This window comes from Pholis gunnellus (genome assembly GCF_910591455.1).
Source record: "Pholis gunnellus genome assembly, chromosome: 2".
In the NCBI taxonomy this organism is placed as follows: Eukaryota; Metazoa; Chordata; class Actinopteri; order Perciformes; family Pholidae; genus Pholis; species Pholis gunnellus.
This window is the reverse complement of record NC_136536.1, coordinates 9,543,702-9,561,053: the sequence shown is the minus strand read 5'-3', so window position 1 is coordinate 9,561,053 and position 17,352 is coordinate 9,543,702. Positions and strand designations below refer to the sequence as shown.

General features: G+C 43.5%; 1 protein-coding gene across 1 annotated transcript in view; it reads right to left on the bottom strand.

Moving 5' to 3' along the window:
* The window catches only part of magi3a (membrane associated guanylate kinase, WW and PDZ domain containing 3a), a 108,027-nt gene that overhangs the window by 3,656 nt on the left and 87,019 nt on the right, over positions 1–17,352 (bottom strand). Inside the window, exons 9-20 of the mRNA XM_079173370.1 lie at positions 13,618–13,818; positions 11,474–12,088; positions 8,766–8,797; positions 7,442–7,709; positions 6,602–6,696; positions 6,178–6,370; positions 4,499–4,711; positions 3,330–3,515; positions 3,066–3,159; positions 1,876–1,951; positions 1,503–1,640; positions 778–916 (exon numbers count right to left, since the gene is read on the bottom strand). Coding sequence (XP_079029496.1) covers positions 778–916; positions 1,503–1,640; positions 1,876–1,951; positions 3,066–3,159; positions 3,330–3,515; positions 4,499–4,711; positions 6,178–6,370; positions 6,602–6,696; positions 7,442–7,709; positions 8,766–8,797; positions 11,474–12,088; positions 13,618–13,818 — 2,250 coding nt within the window. The remainder of the gene's footprint in view (positions 1–777; positions 917–1,502; positions 1,641–1,875; positions 1,952–3,065; positions 3,160–3,329; positions 3,516–4,498; positions 4,712–6,177; positions 6,371–6,601; positions 6,697–7,441; positions 7,710–8,765; positions 8,798–11,473; positions 12,089–13,617; positions 13,819–17,352) is intronic.

Below are 17,352 nucleotides of genomic sequence, written 5' to 3'. Positions count from 1 at the left end.
ATTCATTCTAATGTGGTCTTTGGATTGAAAGGTGGATGCCAGTGAATGCACACAGATCCTTTTGCCACTTGTCACTCACTGATCAATATCTAGTTAAGGCTTTTTCCTCCAGCTCTGCATCTTCATTCAGGAGGAGGTGTGTGTTCAGTGGCATCCCAGCTTTTGCAATACCCTTAAAAAAAATAACTTGCAGAGCTCTGAAGCCTCCCAGCGCTCCTGCAGGTCTGTTCGTTCTTCTAGGACTCACTGCTTTGGTTCAGCCCTCCAGGGGAAGAGTAACTCTGCTAACTGATCTATTTCAAATTGATCATGGGGATGAAGGAAGGGACAGAGAACGACACTTACATCTGGGAGATGAATCACTTTTGAAAGGAGAGGTCAAAGGCAAAAGTACAAGGAGTACAAGGTTTACCAAGGTTATTAGGGACAGACCAAGAAAAGCAGTGAGGCCTTTAGTGATGCTCTGGTTTCATGTAGAAGCACAGGGTGGAAGAAGAGTTCTGACCTAGAGGAGGAAAAGATAAATAGGTAGAAATAGACGGCCGTGACAGTGCAGAAAACAGGAGCAGATAAAGATAGAAGTGAGAATGACAGGAGAGAAAAGTCAAGAGAAGCTCGCAACACATGCATGAGAATAAAAAAAACTCAGCACCCTGCTATCAAGCATATCCATATAAAACCTTCTTAATAATACGTATGGTCAATGTGCTATCGTGTCGATCTATACGCAGCGGTAACAATGTGTGTGCATGCATGCGGCCGTCAGCAGTCACTCACTGTGATCCGGGACCAAGCCCTGGCCGGGCCGGAGCAGCAGATGCACTTTACTGCCGCCTGCTTGGATCAGCTCAATTGCCCGAGTGTGCGTGATGCCCTGGGTGGCCTCGCCGTTGATCTCCACGATCTGATCTCCGACCTGTGGTGCAGATATAATCCGTGCTTACTGTACACATGTTACAAGCAAAGGGTCTTTCAGAATTTTCTAAACAAGATTAAGTGCATTTTCTGTTCTTTTTCAAGTGAGAACCAGAGGTTTTTAAACTGCGAAGAACGTCTCCCTTTCTGGGCGCCGGAGAGTTGAAGGTGAGGCGCAGTGGGAGAGCCGTAAGGGTAAAAGGGGCAGGTTCATGCCAGTGCCCTCAAAACAACAGGAAGTTATTTATTGTAGTTAGGCTTGCTAATTTGGCCCGCTTAGCTCTTCCAAATGATGGCATTATCCAATCCATTAATCGTCTGAATGTCAATGAGTACATTGCAAACAGGAACTGCAAGTATCTAAGTCCGCATACATTTAATGGCGCAAAAAAAATGTATATCTACACGCACACAAGTTGGAGCCGACAGCTAACTGACCCCCCCCACATTGCGACATTAACTGCCTGTCTACATCCTCCAGAGCACCCAAAAAAATGTAGAGCATGATAATCAGAAATAAGACAAAAATCAGGAGTGAACTTTGGATGCAGTTGTCTTTGTCTAGAGAGCGCACAAAATAAACTCACATGTATCCTGCCATCGTTAAGAGCAGGCCCGTCCTCGGCCAGTCGCAGGATAAACAGGCCCATGTTATACTCTTTCCCTCCTCTCAGACTGAAGCCGAAGCCCCGCTGGCTGCGGTCCAGCTCCACTACAAAGCAGCCCTGTAGTTCACAGACAAGGACATGAGCTTTTGAGACCGGGACATGTCTTGACAGACATGAGATAAAGGTTGCACGCCGTCGTCATCACTGGTTGATATATATTTTAAAAGGACAGCCCTCAAATTAAGAATTGATTAAGGTCAAATTGGCACCAGAGCAGAATGAGTAAAGTACAAACATGATGTAACTTACTGTAAAATTGAGAAACATTCAATAATTCTGGCTACAGTCTTACCTGCTTAGGGCCCGACATGATGAGTGTTCCCATCTCGCTTGGTGGGAAAGAGTTCCTCACCTCAGTATCACCATTTCTACTCAAAAAAAGACCACACACACACACATTATAATGTGGCCAACATACTGTGGGTATGAAATATATTTAGTGGTGTTTCATGACAATATGGCAGAATATCTCATCTTGAGATGAGAATTGAATTTCAGCAAATACTCTAAAACAGAAAAATAAGGACATATCATTACAGGGTACAATTTCAGCAGCATAATCTTCCACCGGCTTTGTATGCGTCATGTTCGCAGTAATGCCTGTGTACGAGCTACCGCACATGAAAAGTATGGACGCTCAATATTGTGAATAGAGCAGAGAATAGGTCTCATTCTCTTCCCATTCAGCTCTGTCCAGTATTACCCACACGCCTGTGTTACAGCAGCGTGAGCCTCTTTCTGTCGGTTTCATTATACAACGCTGACCTATGTAAATCCTTCAAAGAGCCATGTTGCTTCTACAGGACGATAACAAGGGCATACTTTAATGCTTCGTAGAACTCATTACAATGCCTTTGTGGGAACTTCGCTGTGCTGACACACTATCTAAAGGAGTCTAGTCCTTCTTAACAGCTCTGGCATGGAGAAGAGTTTACACACTTCATGCAGCCAAGCTGACAGCCTCGGCTCATATGTAGCCCGGGCTGACCCAAGGCACGTTTTGGAGATTAGACGGAGAGGAGAGAGGGTGCTGCCCAGGAAACGGACAGAGGGCTAAATGAGGAGAAGGGGAACACATGCTGATAGGCGGCAAAACGGAGCGGCCGAGGGCGAAAAACGATGGTGGAGAATTGCTGCTGCAGCAATGGATTAAAAAGTTTGACACAGGTAATCTGGTTTGAAAAGAAAGATCAAAGAGGAAGTGAGACTCCCTATTAATCTGTCTCTTTTTCTTTGCTTCGCCATCCAAGCAGTGACCACGGAGGGGATTCTCTCTCTTTCTGGATAACAAGGCAAGTAGAGGGCCACAAGAGATGCTAATGGGCCACATTGTAGCACAAACCAGAGCCCGCTTTGAGAGGATTGGGTCTGATTTATGGTTCAAGTGGCAGAACATGTATTACACTGTCTCCAGTGGGATCAGTGTCTGAGATGGACCCTGGCAAGCTTGTGTGAAATGCTTGTGTGTGTATATTCGTGTACCTGTCTGGATAGCTGGGAGGCTGTTGGCCCATAGCTCTGTGTTGTGCCGAAGGGCTCTGTTTGGCTGAATTTGTTCCAGATGGAGGAGCACTGTCTGTGAACACACACAAACACAACCATTTAGTATGACGCGCAGATCTGGTGATCTGCTATTGGATGCCACAAAGCAATTTCAAAACCTCCTTTTGACTCCTTAAATACTCTGATATACGCTTTCTGGAAATCAGCTTCACAGGACTGAGACATTCTCTTTGCCAAACCTACCATCTTCAGGCACAACAGTGAGGGTGACACAATTGCCGGCGTCTTTGATGAGCTGGACAATGTCGTTGTGCGACAGCTCCATGATGGACAGGCCGTTGACAGCGGAGATACGGTCTCCCACCTTCATCTGACCTATACGGTCTGTGGGGCTGCCCTCAATAATACGGCCAATCTTGTGAGGTATAACTGAAACAGGGAAGAACAAAGAAATCACAACCTGTTGCTGTTTTTGTTCTATGTTTGAACAGCACTGATTCAGTAACACCAAATCAAGATATCCCTTTCAAATCACAATGCATTGCAGTATTTCTGAGTTACTGGGAAGCTAATCAATACATGGCTTATATGTAAAAACATGGATTGAAGTTGTACAGGATATTATGTGATAAACGGTATAACTATTTACTCATCTAATTCAGTGAATTATGGTCTTACATTTCAAAAAACACGAGACTAAGAGACTGCAGCCTCGCTAGCTGTGTGAGGCTATACCTTGACACAGCAGTGCTATGAGCTAAATGCTAACAGCAGCATGCTGACATGCTCACAACGGCAGTGTTAACATTCTCATGTAGCGTGCTAGCATGCTTACATTTGCTATTTAGCACTGAAACCAACACAATTGTCAACCTTATGATGGCGCTAGAGGGAAAAGTCACGGGTTTATGCATAGTATGAAACATCAGGGGTTGAACAAAGTCAGAGGGATTCATCCTAAGGAGAACATGAATGTCTATGGGGAAACTTCATGGCAATCCATCCAATAGTTCTTGAGATGTTTGCATCCCTAGAGCTAGCACGGCTAAAAGTGTTTATTTTACTACACTTTGTCTGATTTATGGAGTGATGAAGAGAGTTATCCAAAATTCCCACGATAACAAATTGAAACAAGAACTTTGGACCTGGCTTTCTCCAGTGTTCAGATATCTGTTCTGGAAATGTAGGCAAATTAGCACATATGTTTTCAGAAAACCTGTTGTACAAAAAAATTATTGCCTTTATATAATTAATCAAATGGGGAAGTTTCCTGGCGATATCCATGAGTGACATTCTTACCCTATTCACCTGGGTTGTCTCCCCATAAATGACCTCATGCTTTTTTTATTTATTTGATACAACGCTATGTTTTTAAAAGTTGTATAGAAGATGTTTTTTTCTTGATTTCTGACCTCCAGGTGGGGGCTTGTTCTTGGACGTCAGGATAACAAAGCCAAAGCCCTCGTTGTCTCTGCGTTGCAGAGTGACATCAAAGCACTCTGGCCGGGAGGACTGAACAGGCTGGGCGGCATTCGGAACCTCGACATGCGGCATCTTGGGAGAGCTGTTGACCAGGGCGGATGCTACATGCTGCGGCTGCTGAGTGCTCTCCTCCTCTTCGCCATCTGACAAATGACAATGCACAGAAACAGAAGGTTATGCTCACGGTCACGCATTTGGAACAGCTCTCCTAAAATAACGAGGAAATTGTATATCAATGCCAGTATGTCTGTCCATCATTTTTTGAAAGGAGAGGGACAGCCCAGACGGCAAATGACCATTGGTGGAGTGTAACCAAGTAAATTCACTCAAGTACTGTTTTGAGGTATTTGTACTTCATTCAAGTATTTCCATTTCCTGCTGCGCTACATCTTAAAAGGCAAAATATTGTGCGTCTTACTCCACTACATTTATTTTAAAGCTGACTGGTTACTTTGAAAATTTAGATTTTTGATAACAAATATAAATGAACTGAGGTTTAGCTAGTCTACAGTATATAGAATAATTAAAATAAGTTCCACCGTTACCAGCTGCAACATTACAGTGATGAACACATAAATGCATCAATAATAATAATTCAATAATGTATTTTTGGTCTGTGGTATTGATGCTCCCTCCACCACTGCAATATACATTCAAATGTGTCACTTTCACCAACAGGGCAAACACAAATGTTTATTTTATGCAGGGGTCATTCTGAAGAAGATTACATACACTTCAAGCCGTGAACAATTATTTGTCAAAATGTTCCCAATTTATCATCCTTCAGATCCCTCCAAAAATAATCCAAAGCACAGCGGCTTTATTGAAGATAGCCTTTTTGCTGCGTTTATTGCACACATGAAATATAACTGTCAACTCGACACTTGAGATGAAAGCCCTTCACAATTTTGTTATTCATAAGACACGCTGATCTACCTCCATCTCTCTCTTCATTGTATATTTGTTTTGCCGCGTCGCTGTTTTGTCAGCCGGCATCAGGGAATCTCTTTCTAAACCGCTGCTCTGAAAGCATAAACCCTTTAACATGACTGATGCTTAATTTCTGCAACGTGATCAAAGCTGTTGTTGCAATACATCAAATCCAAAGTAATTTCAAAAAGTGCTGGTACTATTCATGGAGTGGTTATTTGTGGGGGTAAACAAGCCTGAATGCAGCAGGGGTTTGTGCTGTTGAAAAAAGAAAACACAGCATATTCTATTTTTCCATCCTTTGAGATGTAAATCAACTCTACCAGCTGATCTAATCTGCACTGCCCTTCACATGGCTCCTATCAGCCTCGACAGATAAACACAGAGAAAAGACACTTTTGTAAATACAGAATTCCTTTTAGGTAAAAGCCTGCATAGAATAACATCCTACAGTAAAAGTCAATATTGATTGAACTTCATTTCTTCACTTTCAAGGAAGTCACCCAGAACAAATTTGAAAGGATTAGTGAAAGAACGATCCCAGATCAAAGCTTTTGCTCAGGAGGACCTCCTCCAGCATACTGATCGAAACAAGGAGAGTAAAAACAACAAGCCGTGCTAAAAAAGCTTTGAGTGCCCTCAGAGAAATGTAGAGCTGATTATACAAAAGCAGACCCACCTGAGTGTGTCAGCTTCCGGCGGACCGTGAGCATGACTTGGCCGTTACGGGCAGCGTTGGTCATCAGCTCAAGCACCTGTTTGTGGGATTTGCCCTTGACTGGCACGCCATCTATACAGAGGAGCTCATCCCCTGCTCGCAGGCGCCCGTCCTTCTCGGCTGCACCGAGCGGCACGATGGCACCGATGTACACCTGTGGAGGATACGAGAGAAACGGCTTGTTCACACTGATCTGAGCCAGAGTGAGCGCGAGGGTTGACGGGCATTATGGCAAATGATCAGCTGAAATCCTTTAAGTTGCTTTGAGCATCTTGTGTTCTACTTGCAAAATAGAGGTTTGCTGTATTTTTTTCCTATTGTCCTACAGCAATAGCAGTAAGTCTGTCTTTTTAACTGAATGCAGCTTTAATATTGATGTGCCTACCGGCTGATCCGGCCCCTCGCCTCCGAGGACTCTGAAGCCAAATCCTGACTCCTGGTTTCTTTTGATGAACACATCCAGGTCCTTGGTATTAGGAGCTGCAGAGAGGAGAGGAGAGTAAGTAATGCTTTTTATTCGCCATGAAGACAAGACACATGAATTATGTTGTTTGCGTATTATGTGTTGCCGGGCAGTGTGTGTATCGTATAATGCAGTGCGAGACTGGGAGACTACGGTAAAAGCCACCGAACTGAAAGAAATATTTTATTTAAATATCTAAAAGATTATATTATTTTATAATATATTTTTTAGATAACCGAGAGCTTCAGCTATCCTTTGTCAGATGAAATACTAAAATAAAATGATCTTTTTTAAATTCACATGTAGATAGAATAAATGATCGAAATAGATGAACGGATAAGTTGGTCAACAGAAAACATTTGCTTCTTTATTGTACATTTAGTACCAATTGATGTTTAGACCCTGGTAGCTTGTATTGGGCAGCCTTATTTTGGATAATACATTATCTACCTGAGGAATTCAAAAAAATGATTGCTAGACAAACTAGAGTTACAGCCTCAGTTGTATGCCTCCTCCAACAAAATATAGTTGCAGTTTACATCCATCTTGGACGTCTGTCCAAAATGTCATCACTCCATCATTTTATTTTATTTGACATTTGTAAGAAATTGCCATAATTAGCGCACGAGTTATGGCCAAAAATGTAAATGTTAATAATCACGTTGAATGATGCGAAGTGCCTGGTCCTCTTTTTTTTTTTTAACAGGGCTCCCGAGCCATGGGGGCTAAAAAACACTTGTGAGTTTCACTGTGTGCACTTACGCTTGCTGTCAAGCAAGGCCTTGGACTTCATGTAGAGCTCAGACGCGTCCGGTTTGGGTGAAGACGAGCGCAGTGTGTTGACAGGGAAAGGGAGCGGGTTGGGGGCCAACTCGGGCGGACCGAGGGCCTCTGTGCTGTTAATTATCTCCTGCTGCTGCTGCGGCGGTGCGATGGGCTGGGAGCTCGGATGAGGCATCAGCTGGGGTGCGGGATGGGGAGCCTGTTGAGGCGTAGGCTGGGATAATCCTTGGGACATGGGAGCCGTGCACTGCAACACAGAGACAAGAGCAGAGACAAGAGCAGTGATGTAGTGATAAAGAGAAACACAGGTTATTGACTAACACTTCAGGTCATCATAGCGGAAAACATACACTGTAAATGTCCTCCTATTCCTATATAATATACCTTATTTGTTAACACGTAACCATCATTCATAAATGGTAAATTGACGGTTAATTAAACTATAGTTATTTTACTGTTACTAATCAAATGAAATGATAATTAATGATTACTAATTATTAATAATGCTATAATTATTGCTAGTTTCTTATTTTACACATTGTAACATTTTGTATACTATATTAAATGTGTATTAATGATTACCAAATGATTTGTGAAACAAACATAAAACAATGGACCAAATATTTGTAACACTTTGTTAATGGTTAATAATTGTACTTAATACATGATATAATTCATATTACACAAACTAATGATAAAATAGCATACACTATAGCATTACTAATAATAAGTTGACATTAACAAATAACAACATTTTAATCAACTATCAATTTACTATTTAATAATGATGGTTATTATAAAGTGTTACCATAGTATGAAATCTTCTAAATGTAGCTAAAGCAGGAGCATTTGATATAAAAATATATTTTTAAATAGTGCATGCACACGTTGTGATTATGTCTTAAACCAATAAAACAGTATTAATAAGCCTGTTGCAGCCTCGGCTCCTATTTTAAGAGTGCAGCATGGAGCAGCAGCACAGGAACAAGCTGTTGAACATGGCATCATCTTAAACACCCATACACAGAGGGATGTTAAGTTGCTGTTTGCCAGGAGCCAGCATATTTACCCACATGCAGTTCCAGAAATAACAGCCTGGCTAATGTGGGCTCACTGAATAATGTAACTAACAGCTTCCACAGCACCCCCCACACACACACACACACATACTAACACACACTAACACACACTAAGTGGCGGCTGTGGGTAACCAAGTTAAAACCTTTTTCTTCTGAATAATTCAGCTGCAGTTTTATCATCCCACAAAATTGGAGAAAAATTACAAATGGGTGCTTCAACTTACTGGTTTTAGTGATTTCACAGGCGATGTCTGCCCTGTAAGCAGAGAGGGGGAGGGGGATGTTAAATTCATCATGCAAACAACAATAAGATCTATTCAAACATATAGCTTAAAACACTTTAAGGATGAGTTGTTCTTTCCATCTTTCTTCACACTACATCCTCTAGTTAATTTAGTAATAGCGGTGAGAGGTTTTATCACAGTTTAAAAAAAAGAAAATACTGTACATGGTCTGCTTTCCTCTCTGTCAGTGAGTCTCGGTGTAATTCCACCAGTAGGGGGCAGTATACTCCAATGGTTTACATGTCACTACAGGATGGAGGACACAGAGGTGACCCCAGGGCTAGGCCATGGGAAACATGCACTTCTCTGGGTTAAACCGGCCAGCTGTTTGCTACTCTGCAAGAACGCTGAATGCTCTCAGTCTGCAGATTTTCATAGCCAGCTTTTAAATGTCACCAACAGAATTGTATGAAGTCCTCAGTAAAATAGTGTGGGTAGGATAAATACATCTTAAATATTTTTTCAAATTCCTTTTTAAATATAAAAAGTACGAAAGCACCAACGGTATCTATCTGCTCATATCATATCACAGTGGAGTTAGTGGATTATTATCATTATACTCATTAGTTGGACAACCAGTGTAATTATACAATTATACAGTCACACGTTAATTGTTAATGAAAAATAGGTTCAGTTATTATTGGATTCCTATTGTTGGATTCCATTGGGGGACAATGCAGTTATCTAATTCAAGGGAAAGTTTACATTGCGTTTTTTTTTATATAGCCTGTTTAAAGTGATAATATAATAATTCCAAACAACTAATCAATGCTGATACTGTACGACAAAAAATAAAGGAGTGATGATACAGTACATACTTTGAATTCCTTGGATATAGCTGTTTTAAGCAGACTGGGTGGCATGCAGCAGATGGTGGAACTCTCATTACAATCATAGGAGACTTGCAAAAAATGAGCATCTCTGTATCACAGGCACGGAGTGCAGAGCATGTCCCACGGGGAAGACTACTGTGTCTCATTTCCAGGGATCAGGGCCAAATTATTTCCTGTTTAATTTCTCTCAGCTGCTGTCACTGGAAGGGAGTTCTAGCCCCTGGCTGGGAGCAAAGCCTAGACTAATCCTGGTTTATGGGTGACTTGAGGGAAGCCCTGCAGCGGTGCTCCTTTTAGTCCTGGAAAGCTGCCCCTTCTTTAAGCAGTAGCACACAAACAGACCCTCTGCACACATTCTGCAAATGCACATGTCATCATTATATACCTATTATAGACCTTATATAACCTCATCATTTAATTAATTAATAACGGCTACACACACACACGCACACAGCCGTGTTCTCATGGCTTTTGGGGACATTACATTGGTTACATTCATTTCCTGGAGACTTGCCCTAACCCTACACATAACCATAACTAGGGATGCCCCCCCCCGAAACTCGGTTTTTTAAACGGGAACCGATTATACAGTAGTAAAAACCCGGCGTATCGATTCTGCTATCGGTACTTTAGAAGTTAGTGAGATCTCCGTGGAAAAAAGCAGCATCTCAAACCTCCCCTCTCTGTCTCTGTGCCCGTCTTTGCACGAGGGGCGGAGTCGTGCTTCACTCTGACACTGACACACAAACACACACACACACACACACACACACACCGACTCGGCTCAGTAAAGCGTGAGAAGTGTGTAGATGATAATGACATATATTTTGAGGACTGGCAATTTGTCCCCATTTTGTTCCCAAAAGGAAGGCGAGTCCCCACATTAAGTGCAATCAGATTGATGTCCCCATAAGATGGGTAAAACACGCTCACACACACACATGAAGCAGAGGACAAGCCCCTAGAGCTCAGAACAGAGCCCAGCTGAGTACATCTGATATGTGGGTGCAACACTCTTGAATCTAGGCTACTGCACTGCAGTAAAGGCAAAAAGGAACAAGCACATCAAATCAGAGAGCGCCTGAAGTTGGTAGAAGGGCAATGATTACCCACCACGCTCCGTCTCTCTTCCCTTCCTTCTCTCTTTCTCTCTGAGCAGCAAGTGAATCACTGAAACTGCCACCTCTCTTCACCTTCCCAGCACAGCTCAACATGTGACTAAGCATCACTTCCTCCCTGCTTGGGAAGCTGCGCGGCGGATGATGCAGAGTTGTGTGTCAACCAGAGCATGAAATTGCTTTACTTAACATGGGGAGAATCTGTGTCCAAGCAAATACCTCCAGAAAACCACAGTCCACCTTGCTGTTTATAAATTAAAACATGCTACGTGTTACACGGCCTCAAAGTAGACCTTTGTCAATTTGGCATAACAACTGTTTCTTTCTCTCTTAAAGAATCAATTTCAAATGCAAGCGGGTGGGCTTCTCCCCTCTGTTGTTTCACTCGTTGCTTTCTTTTGGGAAAAGGGAACGCAAGGGAGATGATAATGTAGGCGACACAAAGCTGTGTGGGGATTGAAAAGATTTCAGAAGCGCGGGGTCTACACCTCTAGACTATCTCTGGGCACTAACACCTGTTTGTTGTCTGAACAGTAAGCTGAGTAGATTAATATAGACCTCGGCGGTTTTAACAAAAGAGAAGTCACAGCGTCGGCACTGCAACCCCGCCAGCTGCGACATACTTTTTAGGATTAGTTCCGGCTTACCTGCGGCTGCACCGTACACTTCCGGCAACTCTCATTCCTGGCCAACTCACCTCCTCTAAGCACCAGCACGTTGACCTCGCTGCCCACAGGGAGGTCTTTGAGGATGTCCACCACCTGGGAGTGGCTCAACGTCTGGACATTCTGTCTGTTGATCTCCTTGATAACGTCGCCCTTCAGCAGGCCGCGGCACCACTGGGCATCCAGGATCATCTTCACCTTTTGGCCCAGGGGGCAATCGGCGATGGCAAAGCCGAAACCCCCCGGGCCTTTCATCAAGGGCACGCTCACCAGCTCTGGCTGTAAGAAAGTGGGGTCAGGGCCTTCTTGGTTGGGGACGTGAGGAAGGTGTTGGTGGAGATGGTGGTGGTGGTGGCGTCCACCGTTGGTCATGTGTGGTACTGCAGCAGTCTGCCTGGGGAGGGTTCCTCCATCTGAGACTGTATGGTGGGGGTCCTGTGGCGTGGAGGTTGAGGGGGAAGGGGAAGTGTCCTTGGAGAGGCCTCCTGAAGCCTCCTCACTGCTGCTGGAGTCCTCAGGCAGGGGGTAGCCCCGGCAAAGGACCATGTCCACATACTGGTTGATGGGGATGGACTGAAACATCTGCACCACATCAGCGTGAGTCTTCCCCAGCACACATGCCCCGTTGATGTCCACGATCACGTCGCCTGCAAGAACAGAGAGCTGTCAGACGTTTGTGAAACAGCCACATTTGACAGTGTGGACTGTGATCAACACACAAAGGCAAACTTAAAGAGGTGCAATAAAAGGAGAGACACTAACGTCAATGACAAGACATCACAATAAATGACATGATAATTATCTAGCTGGATTGCTCAAGTAGAATCTGTAAATGTTTTCTCCCTCTGCTCCTGGGAGAGAGCGAGCACGATTATAAAACAGAACAAGGTCACTGACGTGCCGTTCTCTTCGTCTAACTTTTGTCTGTAAGGGGGGGAAGACTCTCCTCACCCCTGGCCTGGCTGAGATATAGGCCTGGATGGGCAGCTGAATTGCTTACTGGCTAGCTGGCTGAAAGCCCAGTGGAGGATTCAGCCCACCTACACAATCAATAACACAGCTACGGTTTCACTCGGAAATGAGCTCCATATCCCAATGTAGTGCCTGTTCAGAACCCATTACACGTATCTCCAATGACTTATCTAATAACTAACCATCCTCAAAACAATAACAGTGCTGTAGGTAAAACAGTCTCAGAACCTTGAATTATACCCTTGGCATGAATTAACGCTCCAGGCCTGGAGTCAGAAAGTCTTAAATCCAGAAGAATGTCACATAAAGTTAAAGCTCAGCGCTTCCTGTTTGTACCTAATGAAATTAATTACATTTAAAATGTTTTGGTTAAATCAATTACCTTCCTCCTCAAGGGCAATGAAACATTGGAAATAATCTCTCTCACTGTTCTACTTTCATGTTCGTTCTTCAGCAGCAGCACTGGTGTGGCCGTAAGAGCTTTCAATGCAATCAATATTATTGTAATGTGAATCCCGAAGCAAGCGCTTCGCTGACAGTGTTTCAAATTACTACAATCACCATGTGATGGCAGTATTTATATATACACAATAAAAAGGGAATTTACTGAGCTAAAGTAGCACTAGTGGGATTATAGAAAGCACACCAGCAAAGCTACATGTAGCATACATGTCAGTGTTGCAGATTACTGCATTAGAACATTATGCAGATAAGCAGGCTTTGTCACCCACCAGCCTTTGCGGGCCTATTAAATCCGTTGTATACGGCTGCATATAAAATCTGGTTGTTAACCATAAACTGAACATGTTTCCTATTTTTAGAGCTGCTCCACTGAACACCATAAACTTTTGCTTGATCAAGCAATGTGACATTCAGGGTAAAGAGCCAGTTTGGTGGGTTTTTTCCTCGAAATGTGTTTGTTTGTGTGTACTCGGGATACATTAAAACTGTATTATGAACAGCACGTATGCCAATACCAAGTCGAGTGTCACTGGGTGTACTGGCATTCATGCCATGCAAACATACCTGTGAATGTGACGCTGGATTGTGTTTAGACAAGTAATGAAAAGCCTATTCGTCTCAATTCCTCCTTGTATGACTTTGCATCGTGGGCATGTAGAATTGCGTCAAACTGCTCAGCCAAAGTGCAGTCGGGATACTGGAGTGCTCTTTTATAAACAGTAGGCCTGTGGGGGAAGCCTACCTGAGGCGATCTTGTTGTCATGCGCGGCAGGCCCATCGGGAAGGACGTTTTTGACCTGAAGGAATTCGTCGGGTCGGTCTCCTCCGATAATGGTGAACCCAAAGCCCTGGGGGCTTTTTCTAAGTGCAGCCTGCAGGATGGAACCCTGCAGCTGAGATGGATCTCGTGTGAAGACCCGCGCTCCCCTGCCAGGCTCCTCTGCTGTTGGTGGAAAAAAGAGGAGAGAGATTGACAAGAGGCAATGGACAGGGGGAAATGGAGAAAAATATCTTTAATGCCAAAATTACTGTAATCACTATATATTAAATTGCTTCTGTTGCTTCCATTTGAACACATTACAAAGCGGCATTAGTTTGATAGAAAAGAGCAGCACATCTTTGAAGTCTATGTGGTAGGGGAGCATTCATGTGTATGTGAAAATGAGCTTGGGATGTGAAGAGAAACAGAAAAACGTTCTCACAAAGTGCCATGTGTCTCCATCTTAACAACATTCGGCACAGTGACAACGTGTGACAGCACGTCACTCACTGCCAGTAATTACACAAAGACTCCGAGAGCATCGGAAACTTAACTGCAAACTCAAACAAATCGCACAAAACTTGCGAGTCTCCTGCTCCTGTTTGTGAAGCCCAATAAACATCCAGTTATTGCAAAATGTCTACATATTGTGCCCCAGTCTCACCGCAAACAACCGTTTCTTTTCACGGCAGTGATAAATTAATCCTGAAGCCTGCCTGCCATTTTCCAGGTAAACTTGTCATTGCAAATTTCCTTTGTGGTGCCTGCAGGATGAGTAAACGGGGCTTTTTAGAAGAGAGGATAGGAATTATAATAGACTGTGTGTGTGTGTGTGTGTGTGTGTGAGAAAGAGAGCGAGATAAGAGCAATGAGACAGAGAGAAAGAGTTAGCCTTGACAGAAAGAGGGACATTCTAACTAAATCCTAGCTCGCTCCTCCCTGTGCTGTGGGCCTATGAGATTGTGAGTTATGTGCCGTGTCCCTGCATGCGGGGCTTCTTCTCTGGCAGTTCCCACACTGATAGATGGTGGAACATCAATCTCATTAGGGAGGGTACAGATAGAAGCCCCCCCCCCCCCCCTCTCCAACACCACTCTCAATGTGTCAGGGGATTGTGATTTGCATAATTGCATTGCAATTGGCAGATGAATGTGACCGCTCTTAATATAAAAAAAAAAAAAAACGTGTGCCTGACAGCTGTGCCAGAGATATTTTCAAGATTATATATGAAAATGATGCATGCACCAACACGATATTCCTCATGAGAACTTAAGGTGGGAGCATGTGTGTAATATACAGGTTTGACATGATTCAGACTGCTCAGGCCTTCCATGTTCACACTCACTCTCAACCGACTGTCCGCAGTGTTTCTTACAGGTTCACCTTGTAAGAAACACTGACAGGGGAGTAAAGAGAGAGCGGGGTGCGGGTTGGGAAGGCAGCTATACGCCAAAGCCATGTTTACATGCTCTTGATTAAGCTGTGGCCCACAAAGGGACAGTCTGTATTCTCGAAGGGGGGCGAAGCGATTATATAAAATGTCAGACAGGATTGTCAGCGCTGTAATTATGGCTGAGAACAGTGCTGCGCTTTGCTCCTGTGCTCTGCGGCATTGTCTGGGAGGTCAGGCAAAGCCAGCCCTGTCAAAACAGTGTTTAGATGCCACCTCACGTACGTCCGCCACACACTTGCACAAGACCACTAGCCATTCATTCTCATTAACAAGGGTGGGAAGGTGCAGAATGTGCACGGGGAGGCGGGGGGAGCCAGTTGAAGCTGGAGGCGGTGGCACACAGAGGAAATATCATCCACGGACCGCAGAGACCCTCGGCTGTGGGAGGCGGGATTCTGCGCGCAACTGAGCGAGGCAGACAGTTCTGTCCAAGGGGTGTCTGAAATACAGAGGCTAGTTTGAATACTAATGTGGCCATGTCTTGTGTGTGCACGCACAGAAGAGCAGAACAATTCATACGCATGTTACAACAACACAGGGCCTCTCCGCTTCTCAGAGCTGACTGAGAAGAGGGTCATTTGAACAGTCAAGCAGCATCTTTCGCCACAGGTGGTAAATGATGAACAGATACCCAGTAGAAATGCAATTTATGATCATAAGTCACTTTCAACCACAGTCCACCGCTTTCTCCTTCTCAGTCCCTCTACTCTCCCTCCCGTTCTTTGTTCTTAAGAGATCTTTGAACTGCGGTGAGCGACTGGGGCAAAAGCATATTCAAAGAGACGTCGGAGAGCTCTCCCCCATTTCATAATCTCCCTGTCAAAAGGAAATCTGCCGCCCAGTGAAGCGCTGTTCCATTATTCAAATTGAATATCATTGCTTCAGAGGCTATGGGCTATTCATCGGCAGCATGTCAACGGGTAGAACATCTTTCAGAAAGACTTCTCTGCATGAAGGAGATCATAAAAGTGCTCCGGTATTTGGATAACACATCTAATACTTTGTTATATTTGTTTTTTTTGCCCTCACTAAACAAAAAGCTAGAAGAACTATAAAGGCGTCTCAATAAGGCTTTCTTCATAATGCTGTGTACACCTGTGCTGCAGCTCATAACAGCTGGATGAGCAGGGAAACCTCAGACAACTGTAAACGTTACTGAGCTAAAGCTAAATGGGCTAAAGCAAACATCACTATGCCAACATGCTTACAATGACAATTCATAAAAAAAAATTATATTTAGCAGATTTCATGTTTAGGATAATCACTATTTAGTCTTTTTGTATTATCATGCAAATATTTGCTACTATAAATAGCACGAAACAAAGGTACAGTTAAGGCTGATGCGAAGGGGCAGCTTTCAATGTTGTCCTGATGAGGGTGCTATATGAGAAGTTAAGAGATCACAGCAATTATTTCAAGTTATCCTGAATTGGGGACAGGAATGTCTATACCCTAATTTCAAGGCAATCCATCCAGCAGTTGTCGAGATATTTCCCTAAAAAACACAAATGTCAACCTCGAAGTGGTGCTAGATGAAAAGTCAAGAGGGCACCTAAAGTCAGTAGCATTCATCCTCTGGGGACCACGAACGCCTGGACACAATTCCATGTCAATCCATCCATCGGTGAGATGTTTCAATCTAAAGTTAACCAAAGTTGTAAAAGGATCGACCAATCGACAACCAACATTGCCATTGCTACAGCCATGCTGCAAGACAATTTCAATTTCAATTCTCTTCAAGGAATATTTAAATCAAGAGTCAAAGACTGAAACTATGCACTCTTCATGTGTTACTTTGTGCTCTCTCTCTCTCTCTCTCTCTCTCTCTCTCTCTCTCTCTCTCTCTCTCTCTCTCTCTCTCTCTCTCTCTCTCTCTCTCTCTCTCTCTCTCTCTCTCTCTCTCAAATTCCAGGATGCAATTTAGAGCAAATGATGTCAATTCCTGTCTATTTCCCTGATGACCAGTTTGAGCAAAACTTCCCGGCCCTCAATCTAAACCATGACACTTAATGTAAACATTGCAGAACTGACTAAAGATCTGTGGAAAACCACAATATCAATATCTATAATGTTGAGTTCATCTTAATCTGCCAAAATGTATCATGCCAGCGTTAAATTCCTTCTTCTCTTAAGAAAACGTGACCCGTCTGAATGTGGGTTGGTTTAAAAACTAAATCAAAATGAATTTTCTGAACTGACATGTTCCATTCCTCTCTCCCCGTTGCCACTCGTTTACATAACATTCGAGGGGAAAAAAAATAAAT